The sequence below is a fragment of the Cucurbita pepo genome, chromosome 13 (assembly GCF_057944985.1).
Source record: "Cucurbita pepo subsp. pepo isolate OVF chromosome 13, ASM5794498v1, whole genome shotgun sequence".
In the NCBI taxonomy this organism is placed as follows: Eukaryota; Viridiplantae; Streptophyta; class Magnoliopsida; order Cucurbitales; family Cucurbitaceae; genus Cucurbita; species Cucurbita pepo.
The window spans coordinates 1,472,413-1,488,214 of NC_141810.1; the positions used below are offsets into that span (position 1 = coordinate 1,472,413).

At 40.9% G+C, this 15,802-nt stretch overlaps 1 protein-coding gene and 2 non-coding genes across 3 annotated transcripts; 2 read left to right on the forward strand and 1 right to left on the reverse strand.

The window, feature by feature from the left end:
* The first annotated feature begins 1,802 nt into the window (after nt 1-1,802).
* On the forward strand, nt 1,803-15,580 carry LOC111783974 (uncharacterized). The gene is made up of 5 exons (XM_023664796.2): nt 1,803-2,217; nt 2,402-2,543; nt 3,755-3,981; nt 4,347-4,604; nt 15,136-15,580. Exons 1-5 carry the CDS (start codon nt 1,936-1,938, stop codon nt 15,439-15,441), a joined length of 1,215 nt encoding a protein of 404 aa, XP_023520564.2. The 5' UTR covers nt 1,803-1,935; the 3' UTR covers nt 15,442-15,580.
* LOC147789616 (small nucleolar RNA Z247) lies at nt 5,698-5,837 on the forward strand. Its single transcript, XR_015411601.1, has one exon. It is a non-coding gene; the product is annotated as a small nucleolar RNA Z247 (small nucleolar RNA).
* Nucleotides 12,739-12,878, reverse strand: LOC147789617 (small nucleolar RNA Z247). The gene has a single exon (XR_015411602.1). It is a non-coding gene; the product is annotated as a small nucleolar RNA Z247 (small nucleolar RNA).
* Nucleotides 15,581-15,802: the final 222 nt, after the last annotated feature.

Sequence of the window (15,802 nt, forward strand, 5' to 3'; positions counted from 1 at the left end):
TTTATATCTAATAAAACTTTAAACTTTTAATTCTATAGGTAATAGTTTCAAAATTTATAGATGTCACACGTCTCCATGACTATTACATACAAAATTAAAAATTTTAAGATGTGAGACTAAATATGTGAGATCCTACGTCGGGTTGGAGAGGGAAACGGAATATTCATCGTATGGGTGTGGAAACCTCTTCCTAACATATGCATTTTAAAATTGTGAAGTTGATGCTAATATGCAGGCCAAAGTGGACCATATATGTCAGCGGTGGACTTTGACGGTTATAAATGGTATTAGAGCTAGCTAGGACGTTGGGACTTGAATTGTGAGATTCTTGGTTGAAGAAGGGGACAAAATATTACTCATGGGGACGCAGAAACTAAGTGGATTGTGAGATCCCACATTAGTTGGAAAGAATTGTGAGGCTTGACAACGATATGTAACAGACCAAAATGAACAATATATTTTAGAGTAGTAGGCTACGAAATACATACAATTAGGAATTCAAATACTAAACTTTTATATATATATATATATATATATATATATATATATATATATATATATATATAATTTTCAACTTAAATGGTGACTAAAATATTAAATCTCAATTATTTATGATCTCAAATGTCAACCGCTGTAATTAAATTTCGATTCTCGAAATAAAAAAATAATGTGGGTCAAAATACAAAAATTGACGGGATGAAACAGATGAGATGTGCATATTTGAAACTATGATTTTTAAAATATTAACAAATATGGAAACGTGAATCAAACATCTAATTTTATAAAAGGTAATAAAAAAATTTAAAAGTTTACGATATCAGTTTAATAATGTGTCAATTCTAACATAATTGAGTAGATAAAATATCAATTACAATCTCAAACATTATTTATTATTTATTTCACTACTAATAGGTTATTATATTCCAATTTGAAATTTTAATAATGGTCCGTATAAACAAGTTGTAAAATTAAAATCCACAAATAAATATTATTTATTTCAGAACGTCTTTATCGAGTGAATATCATAAGATGAAAATAATTATATTAATATGAAATTATTTAGTTAAAAACATATATTATATAAAAAAAAAATGAGAAGTAAAGATTGTATTTGAATACTAAGTATTTTCTTCAAAGTCTTTGATTATAGTATGAGACTTTGAAAAATCATGTCATGGTAATTTAAAATTATATAAGGTAAGGTTAATAATTAAAATAAAATATTTAAAAATTAAGAAATTAAAATAAGATATTCAGAAATTTAGGAACAAAATAATAATAATAATAATTAATTAAAAATCAAAATTGAAATTATTCTATGCTTTCTTTCATATTAAACGCTTGTTGTTCAACCAAATCATCCTTAAATTTGAAAATAAAATCGAGATAAAACTTTTTATTTTGATGGGAGGAATTCATATAACCCGATAATTCAACGAACCTGTATTACCAATTCAAGTTTGAGTTAGATTTTTTCTTTTTCGGTTTAAGTTTGGATTAAATTTTTAGAAAATAAAAAATCCAGTTCGATTGGTGAGTTTACATTTTTTGATCGGGTCCACTCGTCCAACCAAAAAAATAAGGAATTTAGGGTCGAGTCCGCTCGACCAACCCAAAAGTAGGGTTTAAGGTCGGGTCGGGTTAACATTTTTTTGGGTCGGATCGACCACCAACTTGTTAATCTCGTACTTTTTTTCTAATTCATAGCCTAACACAAGCGCTCAACCGGCCCATTCGGCCCATTAGTTATTTAACATTTCAATTTAATAAATTAATTTATGAATTGATGCAATGGTGGAGTAGTGATACTCAACCGAGAGAAACAGGGGATGTTGGTAAAGTTCTATTAATTCCTACAATCTTGATGAATTTAGCTCTAATTCTGTCAAAATTTTGATTCAGCAGTTCATGCAACTGCATTAGGATTTTGGGTGTATGAATCCGCCATATATGTTCTTGCCAAGAATCACTTCCCAGTTCCATTGCGACCTTCGTCTTCTTCTTCCCTCGTCCAGACTCTTCCACTGCAGCCCCATCGTTTCCCGGCATTTCTTCAAACGAATTCCATCTTCACTGAGTTGCTCGTCTGAGACTCATCGCTGCGATTTGAAGCTCGGGGCTGAAAATTTCATAGCGAGGGCAATTTCTTCGCGAGTAGAATTATCGGCGCCAGAAATGGTTAAGGCCGTAAGGGTTCATGAAGTTGGTGGCCCTGAGGTTTAGTCCCCTTTTCTCATCGCCTTTTCTCCGATTGTTGATTCAGTATTCGATTCTTTTCCTTCGCCTGAGCATGGATTTATGTGAATTCTGTATGCATTAGAGAAAACCTACTGTAGAATTATACTTAACTTGTACATTTTTGCTTTCTCGTAAGATTTTTCATTGAAAATGATTGTAACAGGTTCTTAAATGGGAGGATGTGGATATTGGAGAGCCGAAGGAGGGTGAAGTTCGAGTTAGAAATAAGGCGATTGGTCTAAATTTTATTGATGTATACTTCAGGAAAGGAGATTATAAGGCTGCTACCATGCCCTTTACTCCAGGTTCTGTTCTCTTCTTTAAACTCATTGTAAGGTCATGGATTCTGTATAAGGTTTCTTTAGTGGCATCTTATCCTTCTTCCATGTTTAGGTGATTTATTCCTGCCTGTGAAGTTTGAAGGCTTTGGATTGCATGTTGAGATATTGTCTGTTCTAGTTGGATGCAGCCATTAATTGTGCCTTTTTTTTTTCTTCTAAAGATTACAAGTTTTAGCGTGTGAGATGAATAGAGTTTTGTATGAAGTTGGTTAAACTGAGGGCTATGGACTAATGATGTCATTGACATTGAGGTTTTCCATGTGGCTTACAATATGTGTGGACTTTACAATGTCATATTGTGAGATCCCACGTCGGTTGGAGAAGGGAACGAAGCATTCCTTTATAAGGGTGTGGAAACCTCCTTAGTAGACGCGTTTTAAAACTGTGAGGCTGACGACGATATGTAATGGGGCAAAGCGGATAATGTCAGCTAGCGGTGGGCTTGGGCTATTACAAATGGTATCAGAGGTAGACATCGGACGTGGGCCTCCAAGGGGGTGGATTGTGAAATCCCACATCGGTTGGAGAGGGGAATGAAGCATTCTTTATGAGGGTGTGGAAACCTTTCCTTAGTAGACGTGTTTTAAAATCGTGAGGCTGACGACAATACGTAACGAGGCAAAACAGACAATATCTGCTAGCGGTGGGCTTGGGCTGTTACAAATGGTATCAAAGCCAGACAATGAGTGGTGTGCCAGCAAGGACGCTAGGCCCCCAAGGGAGTGGATTGTGAGACTCCATATCGGTTGGAGAGGGGAACGAAACATTCCTTATAAGGGTATGGAAACCTCTCCCTAGTAGATGCGTTTTAAAACCGTGAGGCTGATGGTGATACGTAATAGGTCAAAACGGACAATATCTACTAGCGGTGGGCTTGAACTATTACACATATCAACTTTGAAACTTGTTTAATTCCTCCATGCGTGCAATATAAGGAAGAAGTTAGGGTCCTTGGTGACTCAAAATTGAATTTCAAGGCTGAAATTTAAAAATTCTAACTGCTGTCCCTTTGTTATCCATAAAATTTTGTATTTGAGTGAAAATACTTATTGTCCTCTTTTTAAATTTATATTGTGTATTTACACAAAGATTACTTGGCCAATACTCAATTAGAATGCAGTAGAAGTGACCTTTATTTTACATGCCACATGATTGAAGAATAATTTACCATGCAGGCATGGAAGCTGCTGGGGTGGTGACCGCTGTTGGCCCTGGAGTAAACGACAGGAAAGTTGGGGATCTTGTTGCTTATGCTGGGAACCCAATGGGTTCATATTCTGAAGAACAAATACTTCCTGCTGATAAAGTTGTTCCAGTTCCTCCCTCAGTTGATCCCACAATTGCAGCATCTGTCATGCTGAAGGGTATGACAGCCCAATTTCTGTTACGTCGATGTTATAAGGTTGGTTTTGTTTTATAGTATTTATTGGCAGATGTTAGATTTAAGGTACATCTGGATCGTTTATGTAACAACTCAAGCCCACCACTAGCAAATATTGTTCTTTTTGGGCTTCCCCTCAAAGTTTTAAAATGTGTCTAAAAAACCTCAAGGGGAAGCTTGAAAGGGAAAGCCCAAAGAGGACAGTATCTGCTAGCGGTGGGCTTGGGCTGTTATAGTTTACACGTCTCTGAGAATAATGTTACATGATGTAATTTCTTCATTCCATTGCATCAATGTTACATGAGATAATTACATAATGTTACATGTTGTAGCAGAACTGCCAACATTTTTATGACCAGCGAGATTTTGTCTGATATTCTCTACAGGTTGAACCGGGAAATATTGTCCTCGTTCATGCAGCAGCTGGTGGAGTTGGATCCCTGTTGTGCCAATGGGCTAACAGTCTTGGTGCCACTGTCATTGGTACTATCTCAACCAAAGAGAAGGCAATTCAAGCCAAGGAGGATGGATGCCATCATGTTATTATCTCTAAGGAAGAGGACTTTGTTGCTCGTGTTAATGAGATAACTTCCGGAAATGGCGTTAATGTTGTTTATGACTCTGTAGGAAAGGATACCTTTCAGGTAATAATTCTACTTTTCACCTTGTTTTTAAGTATTCTTGCAGAAACTCTAAGTTGTTGTGACTTGCAAGGAATTGTCTTTTCTAACTTCTGAACAATTTAGCAATTCTTAGATACTGATTCTTTATAGCTTCCCACCTCTTAATCAAATATAACTTCTCAGCTATAGTTTTGGCCACGGATTGGGAGCATTAGGTTTCTTCCTTTACTGAAGTTTCACCAATGCTTATTATGATCTAAAATTTCCTGCTGTACTGATTTGAAGAATATGCTCCCAATCTAGTTCACTTGTAGAAAGTTGCTTGAGCCTAAATGATGTAACTGTTAAACCTAAAATAGATCATAACTGTATATACTAAAATAGTCTAAGATTTACTAGTTTATGATTTGAAGGGTTTGTTACCAAATCTATGATTTTATGGTTTGTTACCAAATCATAGATTTGGAATGTAATCTTCATTATACGCATCTATAAATACATGAGGTCGTGACCCATATAGGTCATCGTGCCATTCAATCTAACATGGTATCAGAGCCAAGGTTTATTTTTTAAACTCCTCGCCATGTCTTCTTCCTCCTCTCCATCCACCATCTCCAACACCGTCTCAACTACCATGGCGACTTTTGGCCTTAAACAATATCCAATCCCTCTACACCATGTTGTCACAATTCGTCTAACCAAAAACAACTTCATCATATGGCGTGCCCAGCTCCTCCCCTACCTACGGAGTACGAAGCTTATGGGCTACCTCGATGGCACCAATGTTGCACCTGCCAAGCTGATCCCTTCCTCAACTGCTGCTGGTGCTGAGCTGGTCTCTAATCCGGCCTATAATCAGTGGTATGATCAGGATCAACAAGTCCTTAGCGGCCTTCTCTCCTCCATGTCTGAGGAGATTCTTCATGATGTGGTTGCCGCTACTACGTCCAAGGAGGCGTGGGATACCCTGCAGCGGATGTTTTCATCGTCAACTCGTGCTCGCACTACTCAGATTCGTGTTGAGCTTGCCACGTCCAAGAAACGAGATCAATCTGCTGCAAATTATTTTTGCAAGATCAAAGGGCTAGCCACCGAGCTGGCCGCCGCCGGCTCTGCCTTGCAGGATGATGATGTGATCGCGTATCTTCTCGCTGGTCTTGGCCCTGACTATGATCCCTTCGTCACCTCAATGACTACCAAGAGTGAAGCCCTCACCCTTGATGATGTGTTTGCACATCTAATGACGTATGAAGCTCGCCAACTACAACACCAGGCTGAACTTCAGTTAAATCTTGGATCTTCTGCCAATTATGCTAGTCGTGGTGGTCAGCAGAAGAATCGTGGGCGTAGGGATCGCGGTCGTGGTCGTTCTCAAGGTTATGCACCCTCTCGTCCTGCTGGTGATCGTCGTGGCCCTTCTGCTCATCCTTCCTGCCAGATCTGCGGCAAAGTGGGGCATACTGCTATCCGCTGCTGGCATAGGATGGATGAGTCCTATCAAGATGAACCTTCTTCTGCTCCTCCTACGGCACTGGCGGCTACTTCCTCTTACAAGATTGACCCAAATTGGTACAGCGACACAGGCGCTACGGACCATATCACCAGTGACCTGGATCGTCTCGCTGTGCGTGAACGTTATCATGGAGGTGAACAAGTTCAAGTCGGCAATGGAGCAGGTTTGCGTGTTTTGCATACTGGTCATTCTCTAATTAATACTGCTACTCGTCCTCTTGCGTTGCGTAATATTTTGCATGTGCCTGAAATTTCCAAACATCTTCTTTCTGTTCATAAATTTTCTCGTGATAATGACGTATTTTTTGAATTCCATCCTTGGCATTTTTCTATAAAGGATCGACAGTCGAGGAAAAGTCTCCTAAATGGGAGGTGTGAATCTGGTCTTTATCCTATTAAGCCATCCGATGTCGATAATCTCAAGCACGCCTTGGTGAGCAGATCTACTACTCACGCCCAATGGCATGCTCGTCTTGGACATCCTTCATCTCAAGTAATAAAATCCATTTTGCGTCTAAATAATATTTCGTGTGCTAGTGAGTCATCTTTGTCAGTTTGTAATGCGTGTCAGTTAGCAAAGAGTCATCGATTACCATATACTAGTTTTTCCCATAGGTCTTCGTCACCTTTGGAACTTATTTTTTCGGATGTTTGGGGCCCTGCACCTCCATCTGTTGGGGGTTTTAAATATTATATTAGTTTCATTGATGATTTCAGTAAATTTTCGTGGATCTATTTGATGCATGATCGTACAGAAGCTCCTCGTATATTTTTGCAATTCCAAGCTCATGTTGAGCGCCTCCTAGATACTAAAATCAAGTGGGTTCAATCTGATTGGGGTGGGGAATATCAGAAAATTCACAACACATTTTTTCGTTCCCTTGGAATTGGTCATCGTGTTTCGTGCCCTCACACACATCAACAAAATGGGTCTGCTGAACGCAAGCATCGTCATATTGTTGAAACTGGCCTAGCCCTTCTAGCTCATGCTCATGTACCTATTAAATTTTGGGACGACGCGTTTCTTACAGCCACATATCTCATCAATCGTCTTCCTACTCGTGTCATCGATAAAAAATGCCCCTTAGAGCTTCTTTTTCATACCCCACCAAATTACTCCTTATTAAAAATTTTTGGGTGTGCTTGTTGGCCTCATCTTCGTCCTTATAACAAACAAAAGCTCTCTTTTCGATCAAAGGAATGTGTCTTTCTAGGCTACAGTTCTTCACATAAAGGGTATAAGTGTCTTGACACCGATTCTGGTCGTGTCTATATGTCTAGAGATGTCATATTTGATGAAAATGTTTTTCCATTCAAGAGAGCCTCACCTAATTCTTCCCCAATCATGCAGTCGACGCATAATGCCCCTGATTTGTGCACCTTGCATTTGGGTAATAGCAGTACTAATTTGGAGAATGATCACATGCATATGTCTGGGCCTACTAACTCTTTGGATGCAGAAAATTTGGTGTCTACATCAGCTTCGGAATTGCCGCAACAATCCTCCGCGTCGCTGCCATTCGAATCGGCGTTGGTTGTTCCGCCAATGATTGAGGCATCGGCTTCTCCGCCAGCAGATGATATTGCGCAATGCCCGGTCGAATCCTCGGCCGTTGGTCAACCAACTGCTGTAGCATCGGTTGCTCCCCTCGCAACGGCTGATACGGCCGTCCCCTCAAATGTGGATTCTGCACCTACTACTCATCCGTATGGTACTCGATTGAAGCACAATATCAAGAAACCCAAGGTGCGTACAGATGGAACAGTAACATATCTTGTAGCTCGGTCTTCTGCCTCTGAACCTACTTCACATATTACTGCTATGGAGCATCCCCTCTGGCGTCAGGCAATGAATGATGAATTTCAGGCACTTCAAAAAAATAAGACATGGCACTTAGTTCCTCCTCGTGCTGGTCTTAACGTTATTGATTGCAAATGGGTTTTCAAACTCAAACAAAAGCCAGATGGCTCTATTGATCGCTACAAAGCACGCCTGGTTGCTAAAGGTTTTAAACAGCAGTATGGCGTCGATTATGATGATACCTTTAGTCCAGTTGTTAAGCCCACTACCATTCGGCTCTTATTATCTCTTGCTATTTCTCGTGGTTGGGCTATTCGGCAGATTGATATTCAAAATGCTTTTCTTCATGGCCTTCTTAATGAAGATGTTTATATGAAGCAGCCCCCTGGATTTGTGGATTCTCAACACCCTGGTTATCTCTGCAAGCTGGATAAGTCGCTTTATGGCCTTAAACAAGCTCCGCGTGCCTGGTTTTCTCGCCTTAGCTCCAAACTATTACAGCTGGATTTTACACCTTCAAAGGCTGATGTCTCTCTTTTTATTTTTAACAAAACGGGCATTCAGATGTATATTCTCATCTACGTTGATGATATTATTATCATCAGCTCATCTTCTACGGCTACTGAGAAACTTCTTACACAGCTTCAGGATGATTTTGCCGTCAAGGATCTTGGTATTTTGAGTTATTTTCTTGGGATTGAGGTCCGCCATACTTCTAGTGGACTTATTCTGACACAACATAAATACATTCGAGATTTATTAGCCAGAACCAATATGCTCACCTCCAAAGGTGTGCCCACACCTATGCTTCCCAGTGAGAAGTTGTTATTGAATGGTGGTGAAAAGCTCTCACCTGAGGATACTACTCGCTATCGAAGTGTCGTTGGTGCTCTCCAATATTTGTCTCTGACACGTCCTGATATATCCTTCTGTGTCAACAGAGTGTGTCAGTTCATGTCCTCTCCGACTTCTATACATTGGGCGGCAGTCAAACGAATTCTCCGTTATCTACATGACACTATTGATATGGGTTTGTGTCTTACAAAGTCCAGCACTGATTTGTTGAGTGCCTTTTCAGATGCTGATTGGGCTGGGAATCCTGATGATCGTCGAAGCACTGGAGGCTATGTGATCTTCTTTGGTGGCAATCTTATCTCTTGGAGTTCGAGGAAACAATCGACAGTTTCTCGTTCTAGTACGGAAGCCGAACATTGGTGCAACCGATGCTACAGCAGTTGGTTGACCAACGGCCGAGGATTCGACCGGGCATTGCGCAATATCATCTGCTGGCGGAGAAGCCGATGCCTCAATCATTGGCGGAACAACCAACGCCGATTCGAATGGCAGCGACGCGGAGGATTGTTGCGGCAATTCCGAAGCTGATGTAGACACCAAATTTTCTGCATCCAAAGAGTTAGTAGGCCCAGACATATGCATGTGATCATTCTCCAAATTAGTACTGCTATTACCCAAATGCAAGGTGCACAAATCAGGGGCATTATGCGTCGACTGCATGATTGGGGAAGAATTAGGTGAGGCTCTCTTGAATGGAAAAACATTTTCATCAAATATGACATCTCTAGACATATAGACACGACCAGAATCGATTGTTTCCTCGAACTCCAAGAGATAAGATTGCCACCAAAGAAGATCACATAGCCTCCAGTGCTTCGACGATCATCAGGATTCCCAGCCCAATCAGCATCTGAAAAGGCACTCAACAAATCAGTGCTGGACTTTGTAAGACACAAACCCATATCAATAGTGTCATGTAGATAACGGAGAATTCGTTTGACTGCCGCCCAATGTATAGAAGTCGGAGAGGACATGAACTGACACACTCTGTTGACACAGAAGGATATATCAGGACGTGTCAGAGACAAATATTGGAGAGCACCAACGACACTTCGATAGCGAGTAGTATCCTCAGGTGAGAGCTTTTCACCACCATTCAATAACAACTTCTCACTGGGAAGCATAGGTGTGGGCACACCTTTGGAGGTGAGCATATTGGTTCTGGCTAATAAATCTCGAATGTATTTATGTTGTGTCAGAATAAGTCCACTAGAAGTATGGCGGACCTCAATCCCAAGAAAATAACTCAAAATACCAAGATCCTTGACGGCAAAATCATCCTGAAGCTGTGTAAGAAGTTTCTCAGTAGCCGTAGAAGATGAGCTGATGATAATAATATCATCAACGTAGATGAGAATATACATCTGAATGCCCGTTTTGTTAAAAATAAAAAGAGAGACATCAGCCTTTGAAGGTGTAAAATCCAGCTGTAATAGTTTGGAGCTAAGGCGAGAAAACCAGGCACGCGGAGCTTGTTTAAGGCCATAAAGCGACTTATCCAGCTTGCAGAGATAACCAGGGTGTTGAGAATCCACAAATCCAGGGGGCTGCTTCATATAAACATCTTCATTAAGAAGGCCATGAAGAAAAGCATTTTGAATATCAATCTGCCGAATAGCCCAACCACGAGAAATAGCAAGAGATAATAAGAGCCGAATGGTAGTGGGCTTAACAACTGGACTAAAGGTATCATCATAATCGACGCCATACTGCTGTTTAAAACCTTTAGCAACCAGGCGTGCTTTGTAGCGATCAATAGAGCCATCTGGCTTTTGTTTGAGTTTGAAAACCCATTTGCAATCAATAACGTTAAGACCAGCACGAGGAGGAACTAAGTGCCATGTCTTATTTTTTTGAAGTGCCTGAAATTCATCATTCATTGCCTGACGCCAGAGGGGATGCTCCATAGCAGTAATATGTGAAGTAGGTTCAGAGGCAGAAGACCGAGCTACAAGATATGTTACTGTTCCATCTGTACGCACCTTGGGTTTCTTGATATTGTGCTTCAATCGAGTACCATACGGATGAGTAGTAGGTGCAGAATCCACATTTGAGGGGACGGCCGTATCAGCCGTTGCGAGGGGAGCAACCGATGCTACAGCAGTTGGTTGACCAACGGCCGAGGATTCGACCGGGCATTGCGCAATATCATCTGCTGGCGGAGAAGCCGATGCCTCAATCATTGGCGGAACAACCAACGCCGATTCGAATGGCAGCGACGCGGAGGATTGTTGCGGCAATTCCGAAGCTGATGTAGACACCAAATTTTCTGCATCCAAAGAGTTAGTAGGCCCAGACATATGCATGTGATCATTCTCCAAATTAGTACTGCTATTACCCAAATGCAAGGTGCACAAATCAGGGGCATTATGCGTCGACTGCATGATTGGGGAAGAATTAGGTGAGGCTCTCTTGAATGGAAAAACATTTTCATCAAATATGACATCTCTAGACATATAGACACGACCAGAATCGGTGTCAAGACACTTATACCCTTTATGTGAAGAACTGTAGCCTAGAAAGACACATTCCTTTGATCGAAAAGAGAGCTTTTGTTTGTTATAAGGACGAAGATGAGGCCAACAAGCACACCCAAAAATTTTTAATAAGGAGTAATTTGGTGGGGTATGAAAAAGAAGCTCTAAGGGGCATTTTTTATCGATGACACGAGTAGGAAGACGATTGATGAGATATGTGGCTGTAAGAAACGCGTCGTCCCAAAATTTAATAGGTACATGAGCATGAGCTAGAAGGGCTAGGCCAGTTTCAACAATATGACGATGCTTGCGTTCAGCAGACCCATTTTGTTGATGTGTGTGAGGGCACGAAACACGATGACCAATTCCAAGGGAACGAAAAAATGTGTTGTGAATTTTCTGATATTCCCCACCCCAATCAGATTGAACCCACTTGATTTTAGTATCTAGGAGGCGCTCAACATGAGCTTGGAATTGCAAAAATATACGAGGAGCTTCTGTACGATCATGCATCAAATAGATCCACGAAAATTTACTGAAATCATCAATGAAACTAATATAATATTTAAAACCCCCAACAGATGGAGGTGCAGGGCCCCAAACATCCGAAAAAATAAGTTCCAAAGGTGACGAAGACCTATGGGAAAAACTAGTATATGGTAATCGATGACTCTTTGCTAACTGACACGCATTACAAACTGACAAAGATGACTCACTAGCACACGAAATATTATTTAGACGCAAAATGGATTTTATTACTTGAGATGAAGGATGTCCAAGACGAGCATGCCATTGGGCGTGAGTAGTAGATCTGCTCACCAAGGCGTGCTTGAGATTATCGACATCGGATGGCTTAATAGGATAAAGACCAGATTCACACCTCCCATTTAGGAGACTTTTCCTCGACTGTCGATCCTTTATAGAAAAATGCCAAGGATGGAATTCAAAAAATACGTCATTATCACGAGAAAATTTATGAACAGAAAGAAGATGTTTGGAAATTTCAGGCACATGCAAAATATTACGCAACGCAAGAGGACGAGTAGCAGTATTAATTAGAGAATGACCAGTATGCAAAACACGCAAACCTGCTCCATTGCCGACTTGAACTTGTTCACCTCCATGATAACGTTCACGCACAGCGAGACGATCCAGGTCACTGGTGATATGGTCCGTAGCGCCTGTGTCGCTGTACCAATTTGGGTCAATCTTGTAAGAGGAAGTAGCCGCCAGTGCCGTAGGAGGAGCAGAAGAAGGTTCATCTTGATAGGACTCATCCATCCTATGCCAGCAGCGGATAGCAGTATGCCCCACTTTGCCGCAGATCTGGCAGGAAGGACGAGCAGAAGGGCCACGACGATCACCAGCAGGACGAGAGGGTGCATAACCTTGAGAACGACCACGACCGCGATCCCTACGCCCACGATTCTTCTGCTGACCACCACGACTAGCATAATTGGCAGAAGATCCAAGATTTAACTGAAGTTCAGCCTGGTGTTGTAGTTGGCGAGCTTCATACGTCATTAGATGTGCAAACACATCATCAAGGGTGAGGGCTTCACTCTTGGTAGTCATTGAGGTGACGAAGGGATCATAGTCAGGGCCAAGACCAGCGAGAAGATACGCGATCACATCATCATCCTGCAAGGCAGAGCCGGCGGCGGCCAGCTCGGTGGCTAGCCCTTTGATCTTGCAAAAATAATTTGCAGCAGATTGATCTCGTTTCTTGGACGTGGCAAGCTCAACACGAATCTGAGTAGTGCGAGCACGAGTTGACGATGAAAACATCCGCTGCAGGGTATCCCACGCCTCCTTGGACGTAGTAGCGGCAACCACATCATGAAGAATCTCCTCAGACATGGAGGAGAGAAGGCCGCTAAGGACTTGTTGATCCTGATCATACCACTGATTATAGGCCGGATTAGAGACCAGCTCAGCACCAGCAGCAGTTGAGGAAGGGATCAGCTTGGCAGGTGCAACATTGGTGCCATCGAGGTAGCCCATAAGCTTCGTACTCCGTAGGTAGGGGAGGAGCTGGGCACGCCATATGATGAAGTTGTTTTTGGTTAGACGAATTGTGACAACATGGTGTAGAGGGATTGGATATTGTTTAAGGCCAAAAGTCGCCATGGTAGTTGAGACGGTGTTGGAGATGGTGGATGGAGAGGAGGAAGAAGACATGGCGAGGAGTTTAAAAAATAAACCTTGGCTCTGATACCATGTTAGATTGAATGGCACAATGACCTATATGGGTCACGACCTCATGTATTTATAGATGCGTATAATGAAGATTACATTCCAAATCTATGATTTGGTAACAAACCATAAAATCATAGATTTGGTAACAAACCCTTCAAATCATAAACTAGTAAATCTTAGACTATTTTAGTATATACAGTTATGATCTATTTTAGGTTTAACATGTTGGATGATGGAAGTCCCACATCGACTAATTTAGGGAATGATCATGGGTTTATAAGTGAGGAATGCTAACTCCATTGGTATGAGGCCTTTTGGGAAGCCCAAAGCAAAGCCATGAGAGCTTATGCTCAAAGTGGACAATATCATACCATTGTGGAGAGTCGTGTTCGTCTAACATGGTATCAGAGCCATGCCCTAAACTTAGTCGTGCCAATAAATTGGTAAATCCTCAAATCCTCAAATATCGAACAAAGAACTCCTAAAGAAAAGGAGTCAAGCCCCTCCTCGAAGGCAGTCAAAAATGACTAAGACTCCAAAGGAGTCGAGCCTCGATTAAGGGGAGGCGCGCTTTGTTCGAGGGGAGGTGTTGGATGATGGAAGTCCCACATCGACTAATTTAGGGAATGATCATGGGTTTATAAGTGAGGAATGCTAACTCCATTGGTATGAGGCCTTTTGGGAAGCCCAAAGCAAAGCCATGAGAGCTTATGCTCAAAGTGGACAATATCATACCATTGTGGAGAGTCGTGTTCGTCTAACATAACTGTATATACTAAAATAGTCTAAGATTTACTAGTTTATGATTTGAAGGGTTTGTTACCAAATCTATGATTTTATGGTTTGTTACCAAATCATAGATTTGGAATGTAATCTTCATTATACGCATCTATAAATACATGAGGTCGTGACCCATATAGGTCATCGTGCCATTCAATCTAACAGTAACTAGATGATGTTATGCATGAGTTAGTTAAGGAGTCTGTAAATCACTTGTGTGTGGGTGTACAGTGTCACAATCGTGCTCTTACGGGACGTTTCTAAGCGATTGTGTAACACCCACTCTCACCACCAAGTGAACCAACTCGAAATCTCGTTGCCTTCGGCATGACAATGTATACCCAAGCATCTGGCCCCGCTTTGAGAAGAAAGTTTTAGAAAATGAGGGTAGAGAAAGATTTTTGAAAGAAAGAGTACATTCTGAGGCATTATAGGTCTACCAGGCGTAGACATGATTCTGCCAAAACATCATACACTTAGAAAATACAATAAAGAAACTTAAATCGTGAAAACAGTAAAGAAAAGCAATAAGGTGATACAAGACAAGGGTTTTGGCATGCAACGGGCATGCGGCCATGGGCAACATGCCTTGCATGACCGTGTGTAGTGGAAGGGTAGTGAAGCTTGAAGACTGACTGAATCGTCTCGATTTCTATACCATTGGCTTTGACTGTATTCTTCTTGTCCCACCCTTCTGTGTTTCTGTCTCAGCTTTAGATAGTGTGGTGAAATGTGGAATGATATAATGAATGAAATTCTATTCGATCATAAGTTAAAATCTTAACCGACTCGTGTGCAATGAACGATCTGAATTTGAGCTGCAGGTATCCTACTTGAACTGCTGATTTTAGTTGTATCATAGTAACTGGACTGTTTCTGGGAAGAGATGACCTCATTCATGAACTCTTTCGTTTTGTTTCATAAGCAGGGATCATTGGCATGTCTGAAAACTCGTGGCTACATGGTGAGTTTTGGACAATCATCAGGACCAGCAGACCCAGTTCCACTCTCAGCTCTTGCAGCAAAATCTCTGTTCTTAACAAGGCCTTCCCTCATGCAATATACCGCGACCCGAGACGAGCTACTGGAGGCTGCTCAAGAGGTATTTGCAAACATAGAATCTGGCACTTTACGGGTTCGTGTTAATCATACATACCCTTTATTTGAAGCTGCACGGGCGCACGCTGACCTCGAGAGCCGAAAAACAACAGGGTCAATCGTGCTGATACCTTAAAATACTGTCCTTGAAAATAAGGTTCATGTTGGTTTATGCTCCATTTCTGTTTGAACTGCGTTTGTAATGACTTTCTGAGATGAACAGGCTATGGGACGTTTGCTTTCAATAAATTTTGTGGTAGCCGCATGTTTTATTACCCCACCCATTTTAAAAATAGTATTAAACAATTACAAGAGAAATAAATAGAATTAAGAGAATTAAAAACAAAATAAAATCATTTCTTCTCTTTTTATTTGACATTAATTTCTCTATTAAATATTTCTTAAAATTTGAATTTAGTTTATATTTCGATTATATATTTTAAAATGTCAAAATAATCAATTTTTAAAAATTTCATTAGAATTTTTTAATTTTTTTT

Bases quoted from the DNA above. Each gene is read 5' to 3' on its own strand.
- LOC111783974 (XM_023664796.2), top strand. From the start codon at position 1,936: ATGAATCCGCCATATATGTTCTTGCCAAGAATCACTTCCCAGTTCCAT. The intron at 2,218-2,401 runs GTTTAGTCCCCT...TGATTGTAACAG, and splicing joins ATGAAGTTGGTGGCCCTGAG to GTTCTTAAATGGGAGGATGT. The intron at 4,605-15,135 runs GTAATAATTCTA...TTTCATAAGCAG, and splicing joins TAGGAAAGGATACCTTTCAG to GGATCATTGGCATGTCTGAA.